Source organism: Podarcis erhardii (genome assembly GCF_964252035.2).
Source record: "Podarcis erhardii genome assembly, chromosome: 10".
Lineage (NCBI taxonomy): Eukaryota > Metazoa > Chordata > Lepidosauria > Squamata > Lacertidae > Podarcis > Podarcis erhardii.
The window spans coordinates 32,782,372-32,808,227 of NC_138500.1; the positions used below are offsets into that span (position 1 = coordinate 32,782,372).

The 25,856-nt window shown below is 44.6% G+C and overlaps 1 protein-coding gene across 2 annotated transcripts; it reads right to left on the reverse strand.

Moving 5' to 3' along the window:
• Positions 1-9,912: 9,912 nt before the first annotated feature.
• On the reverse strand, positions 9,913-25,052 carry LOC309350617 (cytochrome P450 2D14-like). Of its 2 annotated transcripts, XM_081877636.1 has the most exons (10): positions 24,573-25,052; positions 22,073-22,169; positions 19,413-19,578; positions 18,604-18,756; positions 17,417-17,577; positions 17,149-17,322; positions 15,553-15,694; positions 14,054-14,241; positions 13,540-13,681; positions 9,913-11,059 (listed from the first exon to the last, which is right to left on the reverse strand). In XM_081877636.1, the coding sequence occupies exons 1-10, from the start codon at positions 24,659-24,661 to the stop codon at positions 10,881-10,883; spliced, it is 1,491 nt and encodes a 496-aa protein (XP_081733762.1). In that variant the 5' UTR covers positions 24,662-25,052; the 3' UTR covers positions 9,913-10,880. The 2 variants fall into 2 exon arrangements, with proteins under 2 accessions (XP_081733762.1, XP_081733761.1); XM_081877635.1 differs by lacking the exon at positions 24,573-25,052 and having other exon boundaries at positions 22,073-23,040.
• Positions 25,053-25,856: the final 804 nt, after the last annotated feature.

Sequence of the window (25,856 nt, forward strand, 5' to 3'; positions counted from 1 at the left end):
CCAAGGTCAAAGTACCAGTTTTGGTTCCTGGGGGGAAGTGCACCAAAGTTTAAGTAAATGGAGACTGGTGCATGATCAGAGACTGTTATAGACCCAGTTTCTGCACTCACCACCTGATGAAGATCACCTTTTGGTATTAATATTAGGTCTATGTGTGACATTGATTTATGAGGATTCCCTGCCTTCTGGATGCAGTGCCTGCCAAGTGTCCACCAGGTCCCATTCAGTTAATATTTCTTCCAGGCAGAGGTTGTAGAAATTGTTCATATATTGATACTTACTTCAGTCCTTCGAGTCACGACTGCAGCAATTTAAGTCTCCTAATATAATCTGTCATCTTAAAATGGTCTAAATCTGTTAATGTCTCCCGAATAAAGTCTTGTTGTGCTGAGTTGGGTTCCTATAAACCAGTGGTGGTGATTGGATGACTGTCTAGACACCATGAACAAAGAGATATCTGCCTACTGAGTCTGCCAAACTTTCCTCAACACTCAGAGGGCAGAGTTTGCTTATCAGGACAGCCACACCTGACTTTTCCTAAGCCAGGGGCTTGTAGTTGTGTCTCCCACAGGAGAACAATCTGGATGTGTGCCTGGTCTTTAGCTCCTGAACAGCAGGAGACCTGCCTAGGTTGCTTTGCAAAGTTTTTCCTTTCTGTATTTGCCACAGCAGGGGGTGAGAGGATTCTTTAACATCTATTTGCACTTAATGTGTTTTGGGAAAATCATGTCGAGGAGACAGCTGCTCTTTTGGACTTCAGGGATTCCAGTATCCTGGTGTCCAAACAACTCATTCATCAATCACAGTTCCAACTTCACTCATTAGCTAAAAACACTGAAAATCAGGAGCAGCCAGACTGGCTTTTCTCAGAGATACTGCTTAGAAGTGTGCCTGCACATTTTGTTTCATAACTTTCTTTCCAGAAGGCCTAGAGACTTACTTAAAAAAAAAAAAATGAAAACTTGGAGTCTGGGCCCCTTCTCTGGGAGGGATGGCAAATTTGCCTCTGGGTGACACCCCCCCCTTTCCTGCTTCCTGCTCACTTGCTCATGGCAGCAATGCCTTCTCCTCCCTGGGGCAATATATTCAGGAAAGCCTTCCCTCTCCCACCCTCACTCCCATTTTCTTTCTCTGGTACATTCTCCTTGCTTTCTGGCTTTCCTGCATTCCCAGAATAGTTTAATAATCTATCCCTCTTCACAGGGAACTCTGGGAATGGTAGCTCTAGGAGGAGAATGGGGGACTTCTAGCAACTCTTGACAGCTTTAACATCTTTAGAGGAAGCTATGGCTGTTTATAAAGTGCTTTATAATGTATGGTGTGAGTGTGGATGTGGATGTGGTCCTGCTCCTTGTGATCCTGCTCCACTAGATGTCACTGAAGCCTTATTTACCTAGGGATCCATTAGCCTCGCCATCCCCTGGACCATGGAGGGAACAAAAGTACCAGGAAAGCAACTTCTTCTTTGGAGAAAAGAGTTTATTGCAATCTGCGCAGAGTGACAACCAGCAGGATAGCTCCTGCAAACTGGCTGTAAAGCAAAACACTTCAGCAGACTTTCTTATACTTTTCTGAACACTCTCCCCCCTCCCATACCCTTTCCAGATTTGCCCAATCAGCTAGCAAATGTTCAACTTTTTCCCTTATATGGCACATCTATATTGCTTGCTAAACACATTTTTAATGCTTGCTAAACATTCCTCATACGTGCCTTTCTGCTAGCTAAGCACTCCCCCCTCCCCTCTTGCTTGTACGTGTCTTTTCTCATTTTTGCATTAGTAAGCATAAGGCAGGAAGAAGGGGGCCTCCTGGCCTCCTTATGAAGTCTGGTTAAATCTGCAAACAGCAGCTAAAATATTTCTGCAAGCTAAGAAATGGACTTTTGACCTGCCAGACAAATTTAGCAAGCAGTCACTGGCGATGTGCTAACTGTCTGGCCAAATTTGCAGAAGTAAGATTAGCACAGGATTAGCACAGGATTTTACTGCAGATAGTATTTGAGAGCAACCTTTCTTAGGTACAAAGTACAGAGCTTAGGTGCAGATTTCTTAGGTACGAGGTACAGAGAATATTGAGAGAAACCTTTCTCATCCCCTGCATATATGTCTTGCATTTCTAAAACATTTCTAAAACATTTCTAAAGCCGATAGCTCAAACAGGAAACAGCTCCCAGTCTGCAGAGCTGAAAACAGGAAGCAGCTTCAGAGCTGACACATTTGCGGTTTCTGCTAGCTGCCTAACCACAACTGCAGCCCTTTAGCTTCTTTTATAATATTAACCTTTCCTTCTCCCTTCACTCCCTCCTCTTCTTTTGAACAATCTATTATTTAGATTCGTTCTGGGGTATGGGTCTATATTCTATCATTACAGCAATCACGCGAGGTCCCATCATGCGAGACATCATCTTTTCCATCATATTCTGCAAGCATTGCATCAAGCAGGGAATACAAAAGCAGAGAAGCAAAAGGATTATAAGTGACCCTGCTATTAATACCATAATATTCCTGATCCAACTACCATCGGGCAGCCAAGAATCACCTTCTGTAGTTTTTAGCGGGTTCTCAGCTATCATTGTTTCCATGTGGTCAATTGTGGCCGAAATGCTGACATTATTATCTGGGATAAACATACAGCAATGAGAATGAACTAACACACAAACTCCTCTCTATGTTGAAGATGTTACCAATGGGAATTCCATGCTGCATCAAACCTGGCCTTTTAGCATATGGTGGTATGTGCATACACAGCCAACAATTGGAAAGATTTAACATTGTGGTGAACTTGAACATATCCTTGATATAAATATTGTCTTTCCACATCTTATGATAATTTTCTCCTCGTGATATTTTACTCAATAATCTAGTCCCCATCTGTCCATGTTTACCAGGTGCAGCACCTTCCTTGTCTCCTGCAACTATGAGAACAAGGAATACTAGGAGGATCATCAAGGGGATAGAAGGATCGGGCCATCGTCTCCCGCAGAGCCTATGACGCTCATGCCAGCAGAAAAAGAGACACATCCACGTGGCAAGGGCAGTTGAAATAACTCCCATCCACCATCCCCAATCACTCCATGGTTCCTCCCAGCAATATTCAGGGGGTGTGCTCATTGTTGAAGAGCCCACTGATATTTGTGCTCGATTACCTGTTGAGCCTCAAGGATGAGAGCCCACCGGTGAGCTGATGCTCCCACTATGTGGGTCAACTTTCCTACTAACCCTGTTGGGTGGATTGAACTCTCGTGCTGCCTCCCTACTGACCAGAGCATATGGAAGCTGAAATCCTGGGGTGGCAACTCTTACTGGCACTTGTTCAGCAATTTCAATGCACACCTGGTTAAGGCTCCCACCCCTGCAACACTTGCATTAAGATAGGTTCCGTCCCATCTAACGCCTGGATTAAGAGTAGGACCTGGTCTATCAAATGAGGTTGGTACAGTGCTCTACCCCCCAGATAACAGTTGACTACCCTCCCACAACAGCAAGAGCGGTCCAGAACTCGATAGATTTCGACCGTTTCTGCAACTTCCCGTATGAGCACTACCCACGCGTGCTGGACAGTGGTGTGGGAGAGGAGCCACAACGGGGCAGTGGGGTGTTTCAATACGGCAACCTCATCAAACCCCAGTTTCCAATAGCCAAAGAGCACGCCATCTCTTACCACCGGCAAGACGAACCATTCGTAGCAGAGGCCAGCAGGCCAGTAAGGGCGGTATGGCTCAGTGGGGTCAGGGCTGTGGGGCATAGAGCAGATAACAGGGGGAAAAAAAGAGAAAGTCCTTATGAAAGTATTAAATGTCTTGGTGGACTTCCTGGATTAGTCCCGGCACGGGTTTTCACGTTGGGGACGCTGCCCGCGGGCGCCCCTCCCATCCAATTCTTCAGCTGTGCGTAGAGATATCAGCTTCCGGTGTGATATCAGCAGAGCGGTCGTCAGCGGAGGGTCTGGAGATGGTCAGCCGAAGGGTTTAATCGGGATTTAGTTGCACAGTCCAATCTGTAGTGGTCACTCTGGTGTGGTGGACCCAAGGGGTGATGCCAGCGACTTTCACGGCGGTGGGTGTGGAGAGCAGGACGGTATAAGGTCCCTTCCAGCACGATTGTAGCGGCGTCCGTGCCCAATCTTTTACCCACACTTCATCACCTGGCTCGAACTAATGCAACCAATACACAGGCGTTGTGAGCCTGGGTCCACCTGTCGAGACAAAAGAAAACTCGGAAGAATGTCTGGACATAATTATTCAATTGCATATCCTGACCAGCATGTGGGGACAACATTCTGACATATGGGACCGGTCTCCCAAGCACAATTTAATGGGAGATTGCGGACCCTGAGTAATGCCAGAGGTAACATTGTCACCCAATTAGACCCAGTTTCCTGTGTCAGCTTGGATAGCTGATTCTGGGGTCTGTATGCTGTATGCAACTTTCAATTGATTTGTAGTGCCTTAGCCAATTCCTGCAACATTAAATGAACAAAGGCTGGTTCATTGTCACCAGGTTTAGGGCTCTGGTGAGCGCAGTTGATTCTGCCAGCTGGGCCGATGTTCCAGGCGGGAGTGGCTTTGCCTTGATCACCTGGTCTTCCAGGGCTACCACTGCATAACCTGCCTTCCGGTGTCCAACCTCCATGAAGCTGCTTCCATTCATAAACCATGATGGCCACTGGGGGTCTGCTTCATCTTTAAGGTCAGGCCTGCTAGAGTACACCTCATCCATTACTTCAATGCAGTCATGTGTGGGCTCCTCACCTTCTCCTACCGGTAATGGGGTAGCTGGGTTGGGGGCTGTGGCGACTTGGAATTTCAAACGCGGATGTAGTAGTAGCTCCTGACATTTCCTCTTTTAGCCTGGGAGAGGAAATAGGTGCCTTTTGGCAGATGGCACGCTGATTCTTTCCTAAGCGGCCTCGCCCTCCTCCCCGGGCGGTTTCTCCTAACGGTGGACCTCCCGTCCTCAGGGCCATCACTTCTCCTTTTTTCTTCTGGGCCTCTTCTTCCCTCTGATTATAGGTGGTTTGGGCTATTTCTAACATCCATTTCAGGGTGTGGCCCATAAAAATGTTCCTGCAGATATTGGGCGCTGCCTGGGCTACAAAGGCAGTTTTTATGACATTGGCAGCCTTATCTGGGTCCACAGGGGTATACTGGCGGTAGGCTTCCTTCAGCCTCTTTAAGTAGGCTCCAGGGGCCTCCTCTGTCCCTTGCATTATTTCTCTGATCTTGGCAAAATTGGTGGGTTTTCTGGCTGCCCTTCTCATGCCATTTAAGACATTCTGGCGATAAGTGGTGAGGGTATTTTGCCCTTCAGTGGTCTGATTTGCTGGGTTTTCCTCAAACGAAGGGTTTTGGTTCCTCTAATTACAAACTTCTGCACTAGAGAAGGGGGCATGTTGAACTGTATAAGTTCCATTGGGCACCACCCCATCAGGTCCCGCGGGGGCCGGAGGGTCATACACTCTGTGGAGAGGCATCACTCTGGCCGCGCCCTTTTCCTGTGCTTCATGTGCCCTATGGAGGGTCACTCTCTTCACTGCCTTCCCCACTCTTTCTGCCACTTTCTTCTCTGTTCCCCTATAGATCCTGCTGTTTTTAACCAAATGGGGACTGACGTCCACTTCTTTTGCATAAGGTTCCACATACTTTCTTAAACGTTCTGCCTGTTCCTCTGTTCATATCTTTCCATCGCTTGTCAACTTAACCAATCTTCCTACAAATGCCTCATCCTCATCATCCTCTTCTCTTTCTTCCCTTCCTTCATCTTTGCCCAGGTCTAACAATGCATTGTCCACGGGATTGGGGCTGGGCCATCTGCTCCCTGTGGCGGGGGTGGTGCCAGGGCTGTTGCCGGGGCATAAGGTAGTGGGGCACCAAAACTTTATCTTCTCCCCCCCCCCGAATCCTGGAGGACTGGGGGTTGTCCTCCTATCTTCCTGACTGAGCAGATTCAGCTGCCTGAGGCTTCTTGGCAGCATGACTTCAGCCGGGGGGGGGGGTTTCTTTTCCACATCTTTACATTGGTTTTCCAAGTAGAAATATAAGGGATCTGATCTGGGTGGACATTCAAGATGTTCTGATATAATGGGCCGATTAGCTGCAAATCAAAGCTCCCTTCCGAAGGCCAATTAACTTCTTGTAAGGGCCAATCAACTTCACACAATGTCCTCATTCTCTGTCGTCTTAATTTAATTCCCCAGTCATCATTTTTCGTGGCTGCTTTCCAGTTGTTTAAGAAGCATTCCAGGGGACTACATTGGCTTGCCCCAGACCCCATTTTTTTTTTTCCAGATACTCCGCTCCTAACCGGGTTATAAATTCTTTCACACTACACATACTTCAGGTTGTGACTTGATCGAGCTCTCGCTGCCAAGAAATGCACAACCCTGCACTCGCTCGGCCAAGGGGCACTAATACCCCGGCCCACACTCGACAATTCAATCACCGGAGTATCTGACATGCAACATACTACATACAAATCACATCAATATAATTTCCCCTCCTGCTTCTGTTCCAAATTTTTGCTGGTGGCACTCTCCTGCACAACCAGTCCCCTTATTCCTGGTGGCTGGCACTGTACTGCACAACCAATCCCCTTATTCCTGGTGGCTGGCACTGTACTGCACAACCAATCCCCTTATTCCTGGTGGCTGGCACTGTACTGCACAACCAATCCCCTTATTCCTGGCGGCACTCTACTGCCTGTGACACCCTGCCACAACCAGGGGAGGTTGATCAAGCCTCCTGCCCTTTTCCTGTCGGGCTGCCCTTCCCGTCGGGCTTACCTTTTTTTCGCTGCGGACCCCTCCTGGCCAGTTCTCTTTTCTCCCTCGACCTGTGTCTCCACTCCGGAGCGGTGTGGCCGGTTTCCCCCACAAATCTGATGGGGTGCGCGCTGAAGCCTGCAACCGCCGATCCGAGCTGTTCACCGAGGTCGAGCCTGGCCCTCCGGTCTGTATTGGGGAGGGGGCTGATCCCGGACGAGCCCCCAAAGAAATGAAGCCTTATTTACCTAGGGATCCATTAGCCTCGCCATCCCCTGGACCATGGAGGGAACAAAAGTACCAGGAAAGCAACTTCTTCTTTGGAGAAAAGAGTTTATTGCAATCTGCGCAGAGTGACAACCAGCAGGATAGCTCCTGCAAACTGGCTGTAAAGCAAAACACTTCAGCAGACTTTCTTATACTTTTCTGAACACTCTCCCCCCTCCCATACCCTTTCCAGATTTGCCCAATCAGCTAGCAAATGTTCAACTTTTTCCCTTATATGGCACATCTATATTGCTTGCTAAACACATTTTTAATGCTTGCTAAACATTCCTCATACGTGCCTTTCTGCTAGCTAAGCACTCCCCCCTCCCCTCTTGCTTGTACGTGTCTTTTCTCATTTTTGCATTAGTAAGCATAAGGCAGGAAGAAGGGGGCCTCCTGGCCTCCTTATGAAGTCTGGTTAAATCTGCAAACAGCAGCTAAAATATTTCTGCAAGCTAAGAAATGGACTTTTGACCTGCCAGACAAATTTAGCAAGCAGTCACTGGCGATGTGCTAACTGTCTGGCCAAATTTGCAGAAGTAAGATTAGCACAGGATTAGCACAGGATTTTACTGCAGATAGTATTTGAGAGCAACCTTTCTTAGGTACAAAGTACAGAGCTTAGGTGCAGATTTCTTAGGTACGAGGTACAGAGAATATTGAGAGAAACCTTTCTCATCCCCTGCATATATGTCTTGCATTTCTAAAACATTTCTAAAACATTTCTAAAGCCGATAGCTCAAACAGGAAACAGCTCCCAGTCTGCAGAGCTGAAAACAGGAAGCAGCTTCAGAGCTGACACATTTGCGGTTTCTGCTAGCTGCCTAACCACAACTGCAGCCCTTTAGCTTCTTTTATAATATCAACCTTTCCTTCTCCCTTCATCACTATTTCTAAGCAAAAATCTCACCCCCTCCTGTCTGAAAAAAGAAAGACATTAACTGGATAAACATGTTTTTTTCCAGCTAATATTAGATTATTGTTGTAAATTGAAGCAGGTATAGGAATTGTAGGTGGGGTGGCAGACGTAAGAGGAGGAACGTACCCAATATTTCTATATTTTACATATTGTGACTTTGATTAAACAATAAACAATAATGGCAGCAATCAATTAATTAATTAATTGTTGCAATTGTTGGGAGTGATTTGGCATTTCTTTGCTGGTATTCTGAAGGTTGATTTTACCATGAAATATTATAATTGACTTAAGTCCTTCATTTCTACAATTATATATATAGTTTTCATTATAACATATTTGCATTGGATTGACTTAGTCCAGGGTGGGAACTTAGTTGTAGCTTTTGTCATTTCTTTGGCTTGTAGAGCTGACCTGTGCACAGCAGTGTAGAAAGGCAGGATACAAATGGAACAGAAATGAATTTTTAAAAAACAAGTTTAGTTTTAATAAAATTATGAATCTGCACCTGACTGTTATTCAGAGTATACCTATTGAAATTATTGGCCCTAACATAGCTGAGGTGTGCCTATGTTGCAGCAAGAACCATTTTTGAAGATTCCTTCCATCCTGTGTGACGGCCAGGCTGTGGCTCAGCAATAGAGCTCCTGCCTTACATGCGAAATCTCCCAGGTTCAGTCCCCAATGGCATCCCAAAGGAGGCAGGGTTATACAAAGTAAGAGGCCTCCCCTTTCCCAGGAGGGAATGCTTCTTCTAAATAGAGGCATCCTGTTATCTCTTGTGGCCCTCCAGACATTGTTGCAATCTGTGCTATTTTTCTAGAAAAAGAGGTGCAGAACTCACCATGAACGCCTCCCTTGTTCTCTTAGAATGGCTCCAGCTGAGAGGTGCCGGAACTGAGTTCCAGTGAGTTCCAGCTGAAGAAAAAGCTCTGGTTGCAATACTACAGTTCTCATCACCACTGACCATGCTGGCTGGGGAAGGTGGAAGTTCACAGGTTCCCCATCCTCGAAATAACCAAATAACAGAATGCATCCCAATGTCCCAAAAGTCTATGATTTTGAAATGAATTTTTACAGATTTGAACAACTCCCTCCCTCCCTTTGAAGTGGCAGAGGAAGACAGCAAATTCATCACCATGGAGATCATAGAATCATAGAATCATAGAGTTGGAAGAGACCACAAGGGCCATCGAGTCCAACCCCCTGCCAAGCAGGAAACACCATCAGAACACTCCTGACATATGGTTGTCAAGCCTCTGCTTAAAGACCTCCAAAGAAGGAGACTCCACCACACTCCTTGGCAGCAAATTCCACTGTCGAACAGCTCTTTCTATCAGGAAGTTCTTCCTAATGTTTAGGTGGAATCTTTTTTCTTGTAGTTTGGAACCATTGCTCCGTGTCCGCTTCTCTGGAGCAGCAGAAAACAACCTTTCTCCCTCCTCTATGTGACATCCTTTGTCTGAAGGGAGTCTTCAAAGTCATTGTGATTTACTAATTGTATTTATTTATTTTTAAATATAATTATTGCTTTGTGTCATTTTGTCTTGAGTGATGTTTTTCCCCTCCCATAGAAGGCAGTTTTGTAGATACAGTCATACTTGGGAGTCAAACGTTCCGGCTCCCAAACGCTTGAAAACTGGAAGTGACTGTTCCGGTTTTAGAACATTTTTGTGTGTGTGTGTGCAATCGGAAACCATTTGGAAGCCACGCCTTGGTTTCTGAACATTTCAGAAGTCAAACGGACTTCCAGAACGGATTTCATTTGACTTCCAAGGTACAACTGTACTTCTGATTAAATAAATTCAACTATTTGCTCTTGCACTACAAGGGAAAATGCCTTCCACCCCTTTTCCACCTAGTCGTTGCCCCAAAGCGTAGAATTAGAGGGTCACCACATTCCATGGCAGATCATTTTTAAAAATCATTAATTGCATGTCATCCAAAACACCCACACCTCCACTCTAGTCTCTGCTTCTAGTCTGAGTATTTGATAGCAGTGGCTGCTGGGGACCATTGTTTCTGCTGGGCCAGAAGGTAGGGGCAGCTAACAGAAGGCAAAGTCAGGGGTAGGATGAGCCTGGGGTCACAAAGGGAAGAGCTAATGGTAGGAAGAGCCGGTTAGCACTGGTTCTCTCCCCATTCTTCCCTCGCTTGCAAGGACATTAATGATATGGTCACACCTTTCCCAAAGCCCAGCACCTCACTTAGCTGGCTTTGGGAAGGCAGTGTGAGAGCTATTGGGTATCAAATTTTGGCCTCGCTCCCTGTCTCCGCTGCAACAAAGCAGTGCGTGAAGTCTTCTTGCAGCCCACTTGGTCTGAGAGGTTGGACTGCCCTGATATAGATAGTTCAAAATGATGGAAGAGCAGTTTGGATAATATGAACAAAATCAGTTTAATAAGATACGCAATCACTTGATTGAAAATAATAAGGGAAAGATATATTTCTGAATACAGCTCATTCAAATTTCTTTGCCCCATCATGGTTTAAAAGGACCAGGCAATATACAGTCATACCTCGGGTTGAATGTGCTTCAGGTTGAGCGCTTTTGGGTTGTGCTCCGCAGCAACTCAGAAGTAACGGAGCACATTACTTCCGAGTTTCGCCGCTCGCGCATGTGCAGATGCTCAAAATGATGTCACACGCATGTGTGGAAGCAGCAAAACACGACCCGCACACGCACAGACATGCCGTTGTGTCTTACGTTCCATTCAGGATGCGAACGGGGCTCTGGAACAGATCCCGTTCTCATCCCAAGGTACCACTGTGCATGCTTTTAGAAATTCTGAACAAAAAGAGTCATTGTTCAAAGTGAGATTTAAATTCCAATGAACTAGGAGAGAAAGTGAATATCTGGGTCACCCTGGGAGATTTCAGTAACCACTGAAATCTCCCAAGTTTGAGTGCAGCACAAGTGCGTTGCAGGTATCTATAGTTATCTTGGAATAGCCCGGATCTGCAAGGGGGGTGGCGCTACTGTCAAGCCTAAGCGAGATTCTTGTTGAGGTTTAGACTGGTTTTCTGGGAAGCAGAAGGTGAAATGCTGAAGGAGGCTGGTGAGGAAGAGGAAGAGCTCTGTCCTGGCTAGCTGTTCTCCTGGACATACACGCAAACCTGAAAAAGAAAGAGGACATCAAGCTAAGTGTCAGTTCCTAAGTGACTCTTCCAGTGAGCATGCAGACTGCAAGACCCTACACAGAAAGGCCCCAGACAGATGCTTTGGAGAAGGTTAATTCACAGGTGGTTGGTGGTGTGCACAGCACCCTTTGAAGAAAAGACTACTGCAATGCGCTCTACGTGGGGCTACCTTTGAAGGTGACCCGGAAACTACAACTAATCCAGAATGCGGCAGCTAGACTGGTGACTGGGAGCAGCCACCAAGACCATATAACACCGGTCTTGAAAGACCTACATTGGCTCCCAGTACGTTTCCGAGCACAATTCAAAGTGTTGGTGCTGACCTTTAAAGCCCTAAATGGCCTCGGTCCAGTATATCTGAAGGAGCGTCTCCTCCACCATCATTCTGCCCGGACACTGAGGTCCAGCTCCGAGGGCCTTCTGGTGGTTCCCTCACTGCGAGAGGCCAAGTTACAGGGAACCAGGCAGAGGGCCTTCTCGGTAGTGGCGCCCACCCTGTGGAACGCCCTCCCATCAGATGTCAAAGCGATAAACAACTACCTGACATTCAGAAGACATCTGAAGGCAGCCCTGTTCAGGGAAGTTTTTAATATGTGACATTTAATGTATTTTTCATCTTTGTTGGAAGCCGCCCAGAGTGGCTGGGGAAACCCAGCCAGATGGGCGGGGTACAAATAATAAATTATTATTATTATTATGGTGTGCACAGCACCCTTTGAAGAAAGGAAAGACCCACGGCACTGGTGTGAGTGGCCGAATGAGTAAAACCACCAGTTAAGAAGAAAATCATTTTGAAGACACCCAAACTGTATGGGGATTGGGGAGAGGGAAGTGGAACAAGAACACAGGAAGCTGCCTTATACTGAATCAGACCATTGCTCCATCTAGTTCAGTATTGTCAGCACTGACTGGGTCTCCAGAATTTCAGACAGGGGTCTCTCCAGCACCTGGAGATTCTGAGGATTGAACCTGGAACCTTCTGCATGCAAAGCAGAGGCTCTGCCACTGGACTTTGGCCCTTTCCCTATCTTTTGCCATCAGTTGCTTTTATGAGCATTTCAGATTAAGTCTCAGAGGCAGTGACACGGTCACAGCAATGGTGATGCTAATGTCTCATAAAAGGTGACTTACAACTTAGAAATTATTCAATCTGTTCTACCACAGAATTCTGTCACCTTATTCTGATTCCTGACCTAATTCTGCAGCGATCGCAGACCAGGCCATTCCCATGTCTTCAGGAAGTGAATTGCACTGTGTGGTGAATTATTTTGTTGTGTCTATCCTGAATGCCAATCAGTTTTTTTGCCTGATTTGCATTTTTATTCTATGAGAAGGAGATAAAAAATTGTCTCCTGTATTTCTCCACACCATAATTGGATAAACCATCTATCACAATCTGATGTGTCATATTTTGTTTTGTTTAATATTCTGCTGAAAGCCACTCAGGATGGCTGGGGCAGCCCAGTCAAATGGGCGGGGTACAAGTAATAAGTTGTTGTTGCTGCTGCTGCTGTTTTGTTATAGCCAAGTCTTATAAACAAGGGCTGGCAAACTGGAGGGGGGGTGCATTGAGGGCTGGCACTCCTCCAAGAGCCACGTAAATTGAAGCTTAATCCAGAAAAGACAAAGATTTTAAAGGCAGATCAGTGGATAGGGATTCAACCCATGCTGAATGGGGCTATCCTCCCTCTGAAAACTAAAGAAGGGGGTTGTGGTTTAGGCTTATGTACACTTCCTCTTGTCCTGCTGCTTCCCCCTGGGCAAAACCACTCTTTAACACTCAATTCGAGCAAACAGCAATTTGGGTTTTCCCTGGATCAACATTTGTTCCGATCTATCGCTAAAGAGCAGGTTTCCCCTTGGAAAGGAATGGGACAAGGGAAAACTGCCAGAAGGAAATAGCTGTTCTGAGTGCTGCACAAATGTGACTTCTCTTCAGTGGGAGCATAATTGTGAGCACAAACATTTGTATCTCCACAACGAAGATTTATGGGTAGATCTCTCTCTCCACACCCAGGACTGGATTTAGGTTTGATGATGCCCTAAGTTACTAAAGGTAATGGGGCCCCTTATATGTCCAGCTGTCCTTTGTCAACAACAAATTGTCGCTTTTTTTGTGTGTTGAATATATGCTATATGGTAATTTATGGGCCTAATAGGTATCTAAAGCCATTTGCACATGACAAAATATGTATTTTATCAATGTTTATTTGTTTTTTATCTTATATTTTGGAGAATGTACATCTAGGTTTTTTCCCTTTAAATTTTTTTGGGGCCCCCAAGAGAGTGGGGCTCTAAGCTTGTTTAGCTTATACGTAAATCTGGCACTGTCCACACCCACAAAGGACTGTATCTGAAGAAGCCCTTATAATGTGACCATGAAAAAAACACTTGCAATATTAAAATGTGTGATTATGAAACAGTAAATATCCCAGCTTTTAGTCCTCTGGAATTACCTGCTGAGAAAGGCAGGAAGCCCTCTCGTTTCACATATTCCCCCTTTTTATTAAGGAAATGCTCTGGGTAAAATTCATAAGGCTTCTCCCACACAGTTTCATCCTTCAGTACAGATGACAGATTGAAGATGACCGTGGTACCCTAAGTGTGTCCAAAGAAAGAGGATTTGGTAAAAGGATTACAATCAGCAGCATTGTGTTTTCCTTATATCCTGTCTCTATTTTGAAATATCTTAGGATTCTGGAGACAATGGGCTCGTCCGTACTTCTGCTTGTGCCGTGCCTAGAAAACACAGGTCTGAGCAGTTTTCTCCTTGACTCCTGCTTTCTGGGCATATGTCCAAGCAGTTTAGGAGTTCATTCCCCATGCAGATTCAAGGCATTTGAGAAATCTTAAGTTTGGGATCAGTGAATAAATAAAGCAGTTTAAATTTGGTTCAACTCCATGCAAAAGAGAAAAACAGTCTGCCTGCTTCTGTTCAGAATACCTTTACTCTGTTAGCAAAACTTATACCTTTGGGATGAAGAAGCCTTGTAATGTCGTGTCCCAGTATGCCATATGAGGCAGCATCAATGGAGAAACATCAGCAAATCGCTGAATTTCATTTATCACAGCATGAGTGTAAGGCATGGATGCCTGGTCCCCCATGGTGGCTGACCTGTTCTTGCCAATCACATCATCAATTTCTTTTTGGACTTTACCTAGAAAGAAAGCACACTTTCATTGTTCTCCCATTTATTTATTTTACAGACATATACACCACACAATAAGCAAACTATATAGGCAGTGAACATAATGCACCCACAGAACAGCATAAAAGTACATATCATCCAGACACACAGTATCTGATAGGTCGAGCTATACATCAGAAAGGACGGGTACAAACGGAAAGGTCTTCAGCAGGTGTCTGAAACTTGGTGTATTGATGGTACTTCCTTTGCATAGGCAAGGAATTCTACAACTTAGGTGCACAAACAAAACAGCTTATTACTTGTAGAAGCAAGGTGAATATCATGTGCTACCTTTGATAGTGCCTCTCTAGCTGAATATAAAAATCAAGCAACTATGGTGGGGGGGAAGCAGTCCAAGTAAGTTGGTCCCCAAACAATTTGGAGCCTTCTATAACAAAAACTTGAATTTGGCTCAGTTAGCATGTAAGAAGCCTGTGCAGATCCTTAAGGGGAGATGTTCTATGCTGTTGATGGGAAACCTATAAATGTGTGTGCAGATCCCATGCTGCTGGGAGCTACACTTGATCTTTCCTCTGGAATCAGCAACCTGCAGATAGGAGAATACCTTATTTCCTGTTAAAATGCTTTTATGAACAAGGACATGTTCTGTTCCAAGTGGTCACAGCTGGTTGGTGGTTCAAACCTGACCTGGAGTTCCAGCAGGAGGCCCTGTCTAGGCAAGAGACCATCTCAAGGTTAGCTCAGGCTAGAGACTGGCACACAAGAAGGCCCAATTAGAGAAAGAGGAAAAGGAGCATTCTGTGGACAGGAATTGGACTATGATTGTGCCCTATGAAAAAGTTTGCCACAATAAATTGTCTTAGAATGCCAGTTTTGTCTTTGCTACCATACACTAAGAGCAGCTACAGATGTGCCCTTAATTCAGTGAAAACAGGAAGTCCAATGGCTTCTTGCATATTGTAGATCTCTGTCGAAACTTAAATTCCCATCCTAATATAGCTGCTCTTTCAGAAACTGGCACTAAAATCTCTCTTTTTAGAGCCAGTGTGGTGTAGTGGTTAAGAGCGGTAGTCTTGTAATCTGGGGAACCGGGTTCGCGTCTCTGCTCCTCCACATGTAGCTGCTGGGTGACCTTGGGCCAGTCACACTTCTCTGAAGTCTCTCAGCCCCACTCACCTCACAGAGTGTTTATTGTGGGGGAGGAAGGAAAAGGAGAATGTTGGCCGCTTTGAGACTCCTGAAGGGGAGTGAAAGGCGGGATATCAAATCCAAACTCTTCTTCTTCTTCTTTTAGCATATAGCAGCTGTAGTAGTACTTACTCTGGACTTCTGGATTTTGGATCATGTACAGCAGGCCCCAGCGCAGAGTGGTGGCAACAGTTTCAGTACCAGCAGCAAAAAGTTCAGTAATTATTAGACGAAGGATGTCACGATTGAAACTTGTCTTCACATCTTTCTTCCTCTGAGAAGACAAACGATATGCATCTCAAAAAATAAATAAATCTTATGGCACCTATATAGCATGCAGAAAGTGTCAAAGAGACTGGACTTTCCAGTAACAGAGTCATATCAGTTACAGACCTGCCCAGTTGGGCAAGGAAGGCGCTCTTAGCAGAGCGGGAGTGGTGGCATATTTATCAATTTATTACATTTACATCCCACTTTTTCTCCAAGGAGATTCTGAGGCCTCGTGTCAGCGAAGCTCAGATGCTTACAGGAGAAGAAGACACAGGCATAGAGAGAGAACAGTTAACAGCGGAAGGCAGAGAGGAGGGGGAGAGCAACTGTGATCTGAGCTCTGAACAAAGGGGAGACGAAAGACAGGGCCAGAGTGACAGGCTGCTGTGTGAGAGCTCCAATAGTCAGTCAGACGCTGGAATGCTGGAAGCATTCTCTCCCAAATCTCGTAGAATCTAGACAGTGCAAAAGATACTGGAAAAGAAGGTGGGGGCTTCTGTGCTGGGGAAGGGGGAGGAGCTCAGTCTGGGCAACTCCATCTTCTGGGGAGGACGATGAGTAGAGGAGCTATGTCCTAGTTTGTTGTTTTAGCAATAAATTTGAAATAATAAACAGCTAGAGTTGTCTCGCATTTGTGGGAGAGACCAAGCCATAACACCTCATGAGATCCCAAGAGGTATTGGGTCCTCTCCTGGGTCAGGGCTGCAACCCCACTGCTCCACAAATCAGGTATGGCACACACAGAGATGCATGGGCATAGCCAGGACTTTTGTTAGAGGGGGGCAGAACCTCAGTTTGCTATGTATTTTCATTGAATTTTATTAATTGGGGGTGGCAGCTGCCCCCTGCCCCCCCCCGGCTATGCCCATGGAACAGTGAGTTGCTGATTTAACTAAGGTTTTAAATTAATAGTTAGAACCAATTACAGTGGTAGCCTTGGTTTGCAACCGCTTTGGATTACAACCGTTTTGGATTACAGTGGTACCTCGTGTTACATACCTGTAATCGTGGATTACAGGTTACATATGCTTCAGGTTACACACTCCGCTAAGCCAGAAATAGTGCTTCAGGTTAAGAACTTTGCTGCAGAACAGAAATCGGGCTCCGGCGGCGCGGCAGCAATGGGTGGCCCCATTAGCTAAAGTGGTGCTTCAGGTTAAGAACAGTTTCAGGTTAAGAACGGACCTCCGGAACGAATTAAGTACTTAACCCGAGGTACCACTGTACAACCATGTCAAACCCGGAAGTTTGTGTCCCTTTTTTAGGATTACATCCAATTTTTTTTTGGATTCCAACCAATTTTGGGGGGGAGGCCCCATTGGCGAAAGCACACCTTGGGTTACAACCTGTTTTGGTTTACAACCGGACCTCTGGAATGGATTATGGTTGTAAACCAAGGTACCACTGTATAGAATTGTATGTACCTTGGGCTGGAACTACAAAATACCAACATCCTACCTTTTCTATTTCTTCCAGAAAAGCATCAATGATGTCCCTCCTGCAGGATGAATCCCAGGTTTTCACGTGCACCTTCAGAATGTTTTCTATGTAGTTGTACAAACCCATGTGGTGTTTAGAGACTATCTGTTCCAGTGGTGGGATGTGCAGCAAGCAAGGTATCATATTAATGAGCTGATGCAGAATGGAAAAGAAAATCCATTACACCTGGTACAGAGATACAGTCACTAAAGAACAATATTTCTGATGAAGCAGCAGTTTTTCACACCTGAGTACACAATCCTGATGCATCTTGAATGCAATCTTCAAGTAAGTGCAGCAGCTCCTGGAATTTCTGGTCTTTGTAGTCAAAGCGATAGCCAAAAGTCATAGAGGCGATCACATTGCTAACTGCATTGTTTATAATAAACTGAGGGTCAAATGGATGGTCTGAAAGAGAAAAAGAAGTGGGTTGATGATTCATCGCCCCTGCCCTGCCCTAACCACCATGGCTCCATTTGCTTTGCTCTCTTTAATGTACACTTATAAATGTTCCAAATTCAAAACTCTCTGGAAATCAAACCTAAGGTCTGAAGCACAACACTCTGGACTTTTACTGGTGGAGTTCTTTGACAGAGATGGGAGAAATACATTTTAGCTACTGATATTAGGCATGCACCTGCACTGCACTCTCTTCAGCACCTACTAAAGCATTTTTGTTTAGGCAAGCCCACCCAGATATTTTGAAAGCTCATGCGAGTTTTAATCTGCTTTTAGTGTATTGTTATTGTTATGAGGTGTGTATGTGGGGGGGGGGGGAATTAGACTGTATGCCTGATCCTCCATCTAATTCCTGGATCCAGCATGGATTCAATTGCTGGAATAAGCAGGCCAGCCTAGTAATAGCCTGCTAAGTATGGTCCATTAAGGGAACAAAGGAAGTGGCTAGGTACCAGAAACCAAAGGGGTGGGCTTCCCTCCCTCAACAGTCTGCTAGTTACATAGACAGGGGGCTGGGAGCTGGGTGCAAGAGGGGCAGGCTGGGAAGGCAGAGAGTCAGAGCCAGGCCTGATTTCTGCTGGGATTCAAGGCTGCAGCTATGGGAGAAACAAGACCTTATTGGGGTGTTAATGCTGTGAGCCAATCCATCATAGGCTCAGGTTATAGATATATGTAAATAAACCATATATCATAAAGACATGTGCCTTATTCCTGAAGGAAACACAAGCCTGGGTAAGCGCTCAGAACCCCTGGAATCTCACACCGCTCAGAGATTGGGGTGGCATGCAACATAATATTAACTTTTTTAAAGTCTTCAATTATTATTATTTATTCTTATTGATCATGTTATTGTTTTAAGGGTTTTTTAAACAATCAAACAGTGTATGCTTTTTATTAAATAAATAAATAAATAAGAATGTAAACATTTTTAATTAAGCACATTTCCCACTTCCCACATTCCTAGGTTTAACGAACCTCCCTCAGCGCGGAATGCAGAACACAGATGGCCAGCTTCCTCAATCATTTGCCATTCCAGGGATTTCTTTCCCATTCCGAAATCTCTCAAGTTTGAGACAAGAAACCTCCTCTGCTCCTTCCAGGCATGATTATACTTTGCAAATACCAGTCCTAAGAGGGCATAAAATTGAAGCGGTTAAAATGCTGACATAATATTGCTTCAGATAAGTCAGCTCTTACTGGCTAAAATTATTACGGTACATCTGGAGACCAATCATCTGACACTGAACCAAATCAGACTTGGTAAACAAACAAAAGGAATGGGGAAATGTATTACATGACCGATGGGGAAAGTTCGCTCATACTCTGAATCAAGGCACTATTGCTTTAATGTCTAAAAATTATTTTCATTCTCTCTTAAATGAGAGTCAGTTTGGTGTTGGACTAGGATCTGGGAGAGACTCAAATCCAAATCAGTCATGAAGCTCCTCAGCCAGAGAAACAGTCCACCCCCTGCCATTCAGGAATCACAGCTAAAGAATCTTTGACATCCATCCTCAATGAGGGAGAGTTCACCACCTTCTGTGAGAGTTTGTTTCACTGCCAAACAGCTCTTATCATTCACACTCAATGAGCTTTTGAACCTCAAGAAAAACAGTGAGAACCAAAATGCTCCTTTCTTATGGCTTGGAAGCATTAACAGACCATTATTTAATTCCCACTCTTCCTATTTGAATTGCTTTATTGCCAACAGATGGGAGGGATGCTCCCTGGTTTGCCTTCTTCCCATCTCCTTCAGCACCGTGGACTGACAAAGCCAGACATACCTTGCTTGTATCCTGCCAAATAACTCTGGACAGGCATATCAGGACGATCAGCAAAATCCTCTGACTTGTGGGCTAAAGCTTCTTTCACTAGCTTGAATCCATTCACCACCACGACATTGGTATAGAAGGCTTGCAGGCTGTAAATGTTCCCGTACTTCTTAGACAGCTGTAAATATATGACAGCATAAAATGTCCATATGCTAATATATATCTAGGTATGCAAGCAGAGCCATCTTACCCATAGGGGTTAGTGGTGCCTTGTGCCAGGGCGTCGGACTCTCAGGGGCGCCCCAGTGAGTGGGGGAGCTGCGCGGCTTTGCCAGTGGCCTCCCCTTTCCCTGCACGCCCGCCAGCTGTGCCCCATCAACCATATGGCTAGTGGGCGTGCAGCTTGCCTTCCAAGCTTCCATGGGAAGAGAGCGGTCCCCGCAGAGGCTTAGCCTGGAAGCTGCGCCCCACCAACTATATGGCTGGCGGGTGCGCAGCTTCCCTCCCAAGCCTCTGCAGGGATTGCTCTCCTGCAGTGGCATGGGGGAGATTTGCGCCCCCCGATGGCTGGCAGTGTGCAGCTTCCTTCCCCCCCCCCCAAACACTATCCATGGTAATTTGGAGGCACTGGACGGATATTTGCACCCTGGCACCACATCTGCTTAAGACGACCCTGTATGCAAGTTTTGGAATAATAATTATTTGACCAGAAATACAACAAATGACAGCCTAGTGATGAAGGCTGTGACCAGATTACCTGTGTGTCTGCTACGTCAGTTGCCCAAGTGCTAAATGAAGGTGGCCAACTTCAAGGCACCCCTCTTTCATCTTAAGGGTTCCTTTTCCTTTCAGCAGGTAGAAGATGGCTAACCCTTCCAATAGTGGACTGCCCTTGTAATGTTGGGCTCATGCACTCCCCAACTTAGTATGTCTAGTGTTTCTCTAAATCAGTTTTAAAATTACAAAAATGAGACTCCAGCCATAAACTTACATCCAATTGAACTCAACAGGGTTGAACTGCTAATAGTGGTTTTATATGACATTTCTCTAACTCAAAACAGTCCTCTTTTTATTGTACACAGAAGAAAGAATTCTACTCTTTACTCAAGCATCCTTAATTCTAATAAGGAAACTGATGAATGCTTGAATTGGTGGGTCAATTGTTGTTAATCATTCTTATAAAACATGTACCAATTCCAGTTATTAAACCTTCCTACTACTACGCACCTAACTCTTTATATATAGTCTTCTGTAGATGTATATCCACCATTCACAATTAAAGAAGGTTGCTCCCTCACACAACCATTCAGTGAAAATAAAAGCAAGTGTTATTAGGAACAGCCCTACAGCACGGGGACCTGTGCTCATTATCTTAGAAGAATGTTGAGGTGATCATTTTTGGGGGGAGGGGAAGGATTAAGCCTCCCCCACCACCACTGCTTTTCATGGGTTATTGTATTCTAGAGTTGTGATTAGAGTAGGAAGAATGTGCACTAAAAGGTTACAAATTTCTCCTCTGTCCACTATATGGGGAGGTTTCAGGATGGAGGAAATGAAAAAGAATAAATATTTTCATTCTCAGTAGCAAAAAATCTCTTCCTCTCTCTGTATAATAATAATAATAATAATAATAATAATAATAATAATAATAATAATAATACCCCACCCTTTTGGCTGTGTTTCCCCAACCACTCTGGGTGGCTTCCAGCACATATAAAAACATAATAAAACATCAAACATTAAAAACTTCCTAATATAGCAATAGTGTTCAGATTCAGGGCCAGCAGTCAGCCCTGAGCTCAAACTCTTTAATATACTAAGGAAGAGGAAAGTAGTCATTTTTCTTCCCCATCCTTGCTGCCTGTCCTTCTACACACCCACCCAAACCACCGATAGGTTCCTGTTACAGGCTGTCTGGAACCCTGAATGAGTGCCCTCCTGTTAAAGGCTGGAGCCAACCCTCAAAACATCTTGTTGCAGCTCCCCGCTAAACTCAGTGTACCCACCCATATGTTTAAAAGCAATATCATCTAATAGAAAACAATGTGACAGTTGACTGCTGTGAACTCACACTGAAAATTGTGAACTATCCCAAACTGGTTCAAATTTGCTGTTTCTTATTTGGTCAATCAGTTCTGTAACCAACACTTAACATACTTCTATTGTGCCCATTCAGAGCTAAAATGTCCAGGAGGCTAACTGCAATGACTGGCATGGGGCAAGGCAGGTGAAACCAAAATATAATTCCAAGGGTGCAACAGAATTAACACACAAGCGTAACACCCCATCAGCATGCATGAGCCCATATTATAAGCCACAAAGGAACTGTGGGGAAACAGACAAGTCCCCCCCCCCAACACTCACTGCCGCAGCTCAATATGGAATCAAGCCAATGGCAGGTTACCCTTCTTCACTTCTGTTCCCCAAACACAGCACTCTTTGCTGGTCACCAGAGGAAGAAGTCTGAGGGAGGTGGTGTTCAGCTATAGAACGGACTCCCTCAGAAGCTGGTGGACTCTCCTTCATTGGAGCATTTAATCAGATGTTGGATGGCCATCTGTCACGGATCCTTTAGATTCCTGCATTGCAGGGGGTTGGATTAGATGACCCTTGGGATCCCTCCCAACTCTACAATTCTATGATCCAGGTCTCTTTTTCCCCTTGGCACTTACCTGAGTGAAAGAAAGATGAGGCTTCCTCATATCAATCTGCAAAAGGGTGCCGATAAAGGGCAAGGAAATAGGCCCTGGCGGGTAGTTGCTCCAAGGCTTCCTACGCTTCATAAAATCAAAGGATAGAGTTAACAAAAAGAATAGTATAACCAGCAACCTGAGGTTATTCCATATGGCCATGAGCATGGAGAACACCCAATGGAATGGCTCCATGATTTCTCCCTGCACTGATTCAGTCTCCTTCTGCTTTTACTTCCTTTTGTCTGAAAAGTTCCTCCTATGTGTATTGTGTTCCGTAGAGAGAGAGAAATGATACTAAATTGAAGTCAGAATTACTTCCTTAACACATCCCTGTGCTCCCTCCCTCTGCTTTTAAGTAACTCCTGGAAAAATTGTGGGAGGGCCAATGAAGAATAGAATGAATCTGTTAAGAAAGAATGAGCTGTTTTTTCTGTGTCCTGCTTCTGGTAAGAAGCTCAGAGTTCTTCCTGGTAAAAAAGCTATAAGATGAACAATGCCCCACTTTCTGAGCAGAAACTTCCAATTTACTTCTCCCGCAACTGAGTACATGAAGCAAGCACACATGTTGCTATGGCTTCAGAATTGAAAGGAAAATCATAATATTTGTGTTTTGTAATAGACAAAATGTCCTGACTTACATGTTGAGATTCTGTCTATTTACACTATCCTTGTTTTTAATCAACCGTCTTGTCTATAAGAGCTATATAATAAAGCTGAAATAGATTTTTTTTTTATGTCAGATCGTGAACTATCCAAAATTAGATCAAATTTGCTGTTTTTTATTTGGTTGATCGGTTCTGTAACCAACACTTAACAAACTTACAGGCAGTGCTTTTTCTGGGGGGTGGGGCGCAGGGGGATGCATACCCCTCAACATTTTGTGAATTTTTGTACTTTGGTCCATTTACTGTATTTATTTTCCCCGATTTTAACTATATTTTCTTGAGTCAAAATGAAAGTACGGTACTCCTAAACATTTTTTTTTGGTGGGGGGGAGCACTGCTTACAGGGTGGCCCAAAAGTAGATATATCGCTTTAGAATCCGCTTTCTTTGTTCTTTACTCAAGTTCACTGTCATCATTCACAATATCAGTAAAGAAAAATAACCCTTTTATCTACTCCACTATTCTTTCCAACTGCCAGCCTGAAATTTACTGCCACTTTGTTGTGTGCCAGCTATATGTAGCCATATAATCAGTTGTGATTAATTTCATTGATTCAGCTGTATACAGTACCTACTTTTGGGCCACCCTGTGTATTGTGCCAATCCAGATCTAAAATGCTTTTTTCATATTACATTCAACTGTGCATGTAATTCCCCCCCCCCCCAGACAAATCAGTTACAAAATATTAGGATACATATTTATCATATTCATACTGTACCTTCACCCTACCTCAAAATCTCTGAGGCTTTTGGAGAATATATTGAGCTGGCATTAGAGGACTTGATAATGTTATTACTCCATCAGCATAAATACTTATTTTGGAAATAGAAGGACCTACTTCTAGATTTGTTCATTAGACTTAATCATAATTGCAAATGCTTCAATGCATATAGCAAAACACAATGCAGAAGGCGGGTTGTCATTTTCTTCTGTATGAATATTCCAGAGTTTGCACATTAACAATTAAAACTGTTGATAGAATAGTATATGATGCCTTGATACTGTCAATAATATTATTCCTTCTGTTTATTTTTTCTTTTGAGCAAATCCACCACTGAATTTGTGCTACTGCTGGCTCCCATTTGACTTGGCACATTGCGCTATTCTGGCTGTAGATGCAGGTCAGGCCCAACAACTTGGTCCCTAAGTGCTGCCTCAGTGCCTTGGGGGGAGCTAACATCTGTGTAAACCGCCATGTTTTGCAATGGCCTCATTCCGCACCCCCCCAGCTGACCCTGTCATGCCTCAGACCCCTGAAGAGAAGCCAGCAGGGGGCTGAGAGGGATACACTCCCAATGCCTATGCCAAGGTTTACCTACGGCTGAAATAAATAAATAAAGTTGTGCCCAATTTTAATCTCAAAATGTTTGTTGTGGTCTGGCTCCCGGGGGGAGGGGTTGCTGAGACTGCATACACAATGTCAGGAGAAGTTTATCTTATATTGATCATTTTTGGGGAAACGTAGAGCAGATTGTGAAAAACAGGCTCAACAAGTAATATTGAGAGAGATTCCAGATCTGAATCTGTGATAAAAATCAGATATTTAATTACAGGGTTCACATAACTAGAATCTTGCTTGACTATAGCCCAAATTGCCTCATCCCATGCAGTCCTAATTTTGGCTGTGGCCTGCTAGGGCTTAACGGAGCATAGGCACCAATACCACAGCTGCAGCCAGCATGCCAGCCTGGGTAGGAGTTGGGGGAGTGGGCAGGTTGTTGTGTCAGTCTGGAGCTGGCAGAGTGACTGGCTCAAATTGGACTTGGACCAGTTGATGCTGACCCCCGTCTAGGCCCTGGACAGGACTTCCACATTTCCTTTGCTCCTCAACTGATGCTTGTATCTTCTTCCAGTTCCTGTGCAGATGTTCACGTCTTTTGTCATGTTTTAGGCAGGTTATCATCTTTTAAAAAACATTTGTTGATTCAGTTAGATGTTTGTACAGGAACTTTTTTTTATTTAAAGGCCAGTTAGTTTTTCTTTAAACTTGGAAGACTTCTTGAAGAGGAGATGAGATAGAAGTGAATTTATGATTGCCACAAGGCCCAGTCAGCATTCTGCACAGATAGCTGGAGAATGGGAGTGGAAAAGTAGGCAGACTTCATGATTGCCACACCAGCCAGCCATTCAGCTGGCAGTTGCTGGAAATGGAGATATTTGTTTTCCTCTTAACTTGATATAGCTTGGAAAGAGTGAATGCAGATCCACAGCAAGTGCGCCACTCCAGAAATGTATTTCGGTACATAGCCTTTTGTGACTAATGGACCTTGGGTCATCTTCCCGGAGACCCAGAAGCCAATCAGGGCTGGGAGGAGTGTCTGTGAGATTTTGACCAGCTTCGGCCCATCTGAAGCTGAAGCTGATACCGGCTCGTCTCATTTTGAGCCCAAGCAGAGCGTCGTCACACACAGCAGAAGGATAAGCAGTATGTGCCACATTCTTAACTTTATTTACACTTCTATGCTGAGAGAATACAAACATGCATCTTGCCTCTGCGAGAGCAGAGAGGCAACTCCTCTCGGAAACAAAGAACACCGAGAGAACAGTGACAAGCAGGAAACCAGTGAACGTCACATCCAGTCTCTCATTCCCGTGGGAACCCAACAGTAACTCTGACTGTGGAATGCAAAACAATGTCCCGTGACTGCATTTGCTGCTCAGTGAGGGAAATAGAAACCAACATCCTCCCCCTTTCTGTGAATATCACTGGGCAGCGTGTTCATACAATATCAGTACAAACCCAACTTCTGCACATAGGTACAGTGTTGATCCCTTGATACAACTTTGGACAATACATCTGCAGGAATTTCATTACCTGGCATATAGGACACCGTTACAAGTCCCTTCTGAATACGTTCCCTAGCATGTTGCAGTTTCAATTGCAAATGCTTTGTGCTTTGCTTACAACCTTCAGAATTCAGCAAAGCCAAACATGTTTTGTTGTCCTGGTAAACCTGGATTGGACATTTGACAGGAATTTTCATGTCTTTGCACAATTGTAACAACCATTCACAATCTTTAAGTGAATAAGACAGTGCATTCAGTTCAGCTTCAGAAGTACTTAAGCTAACTGTTGTTTGCTTCTTGCATGACCAATC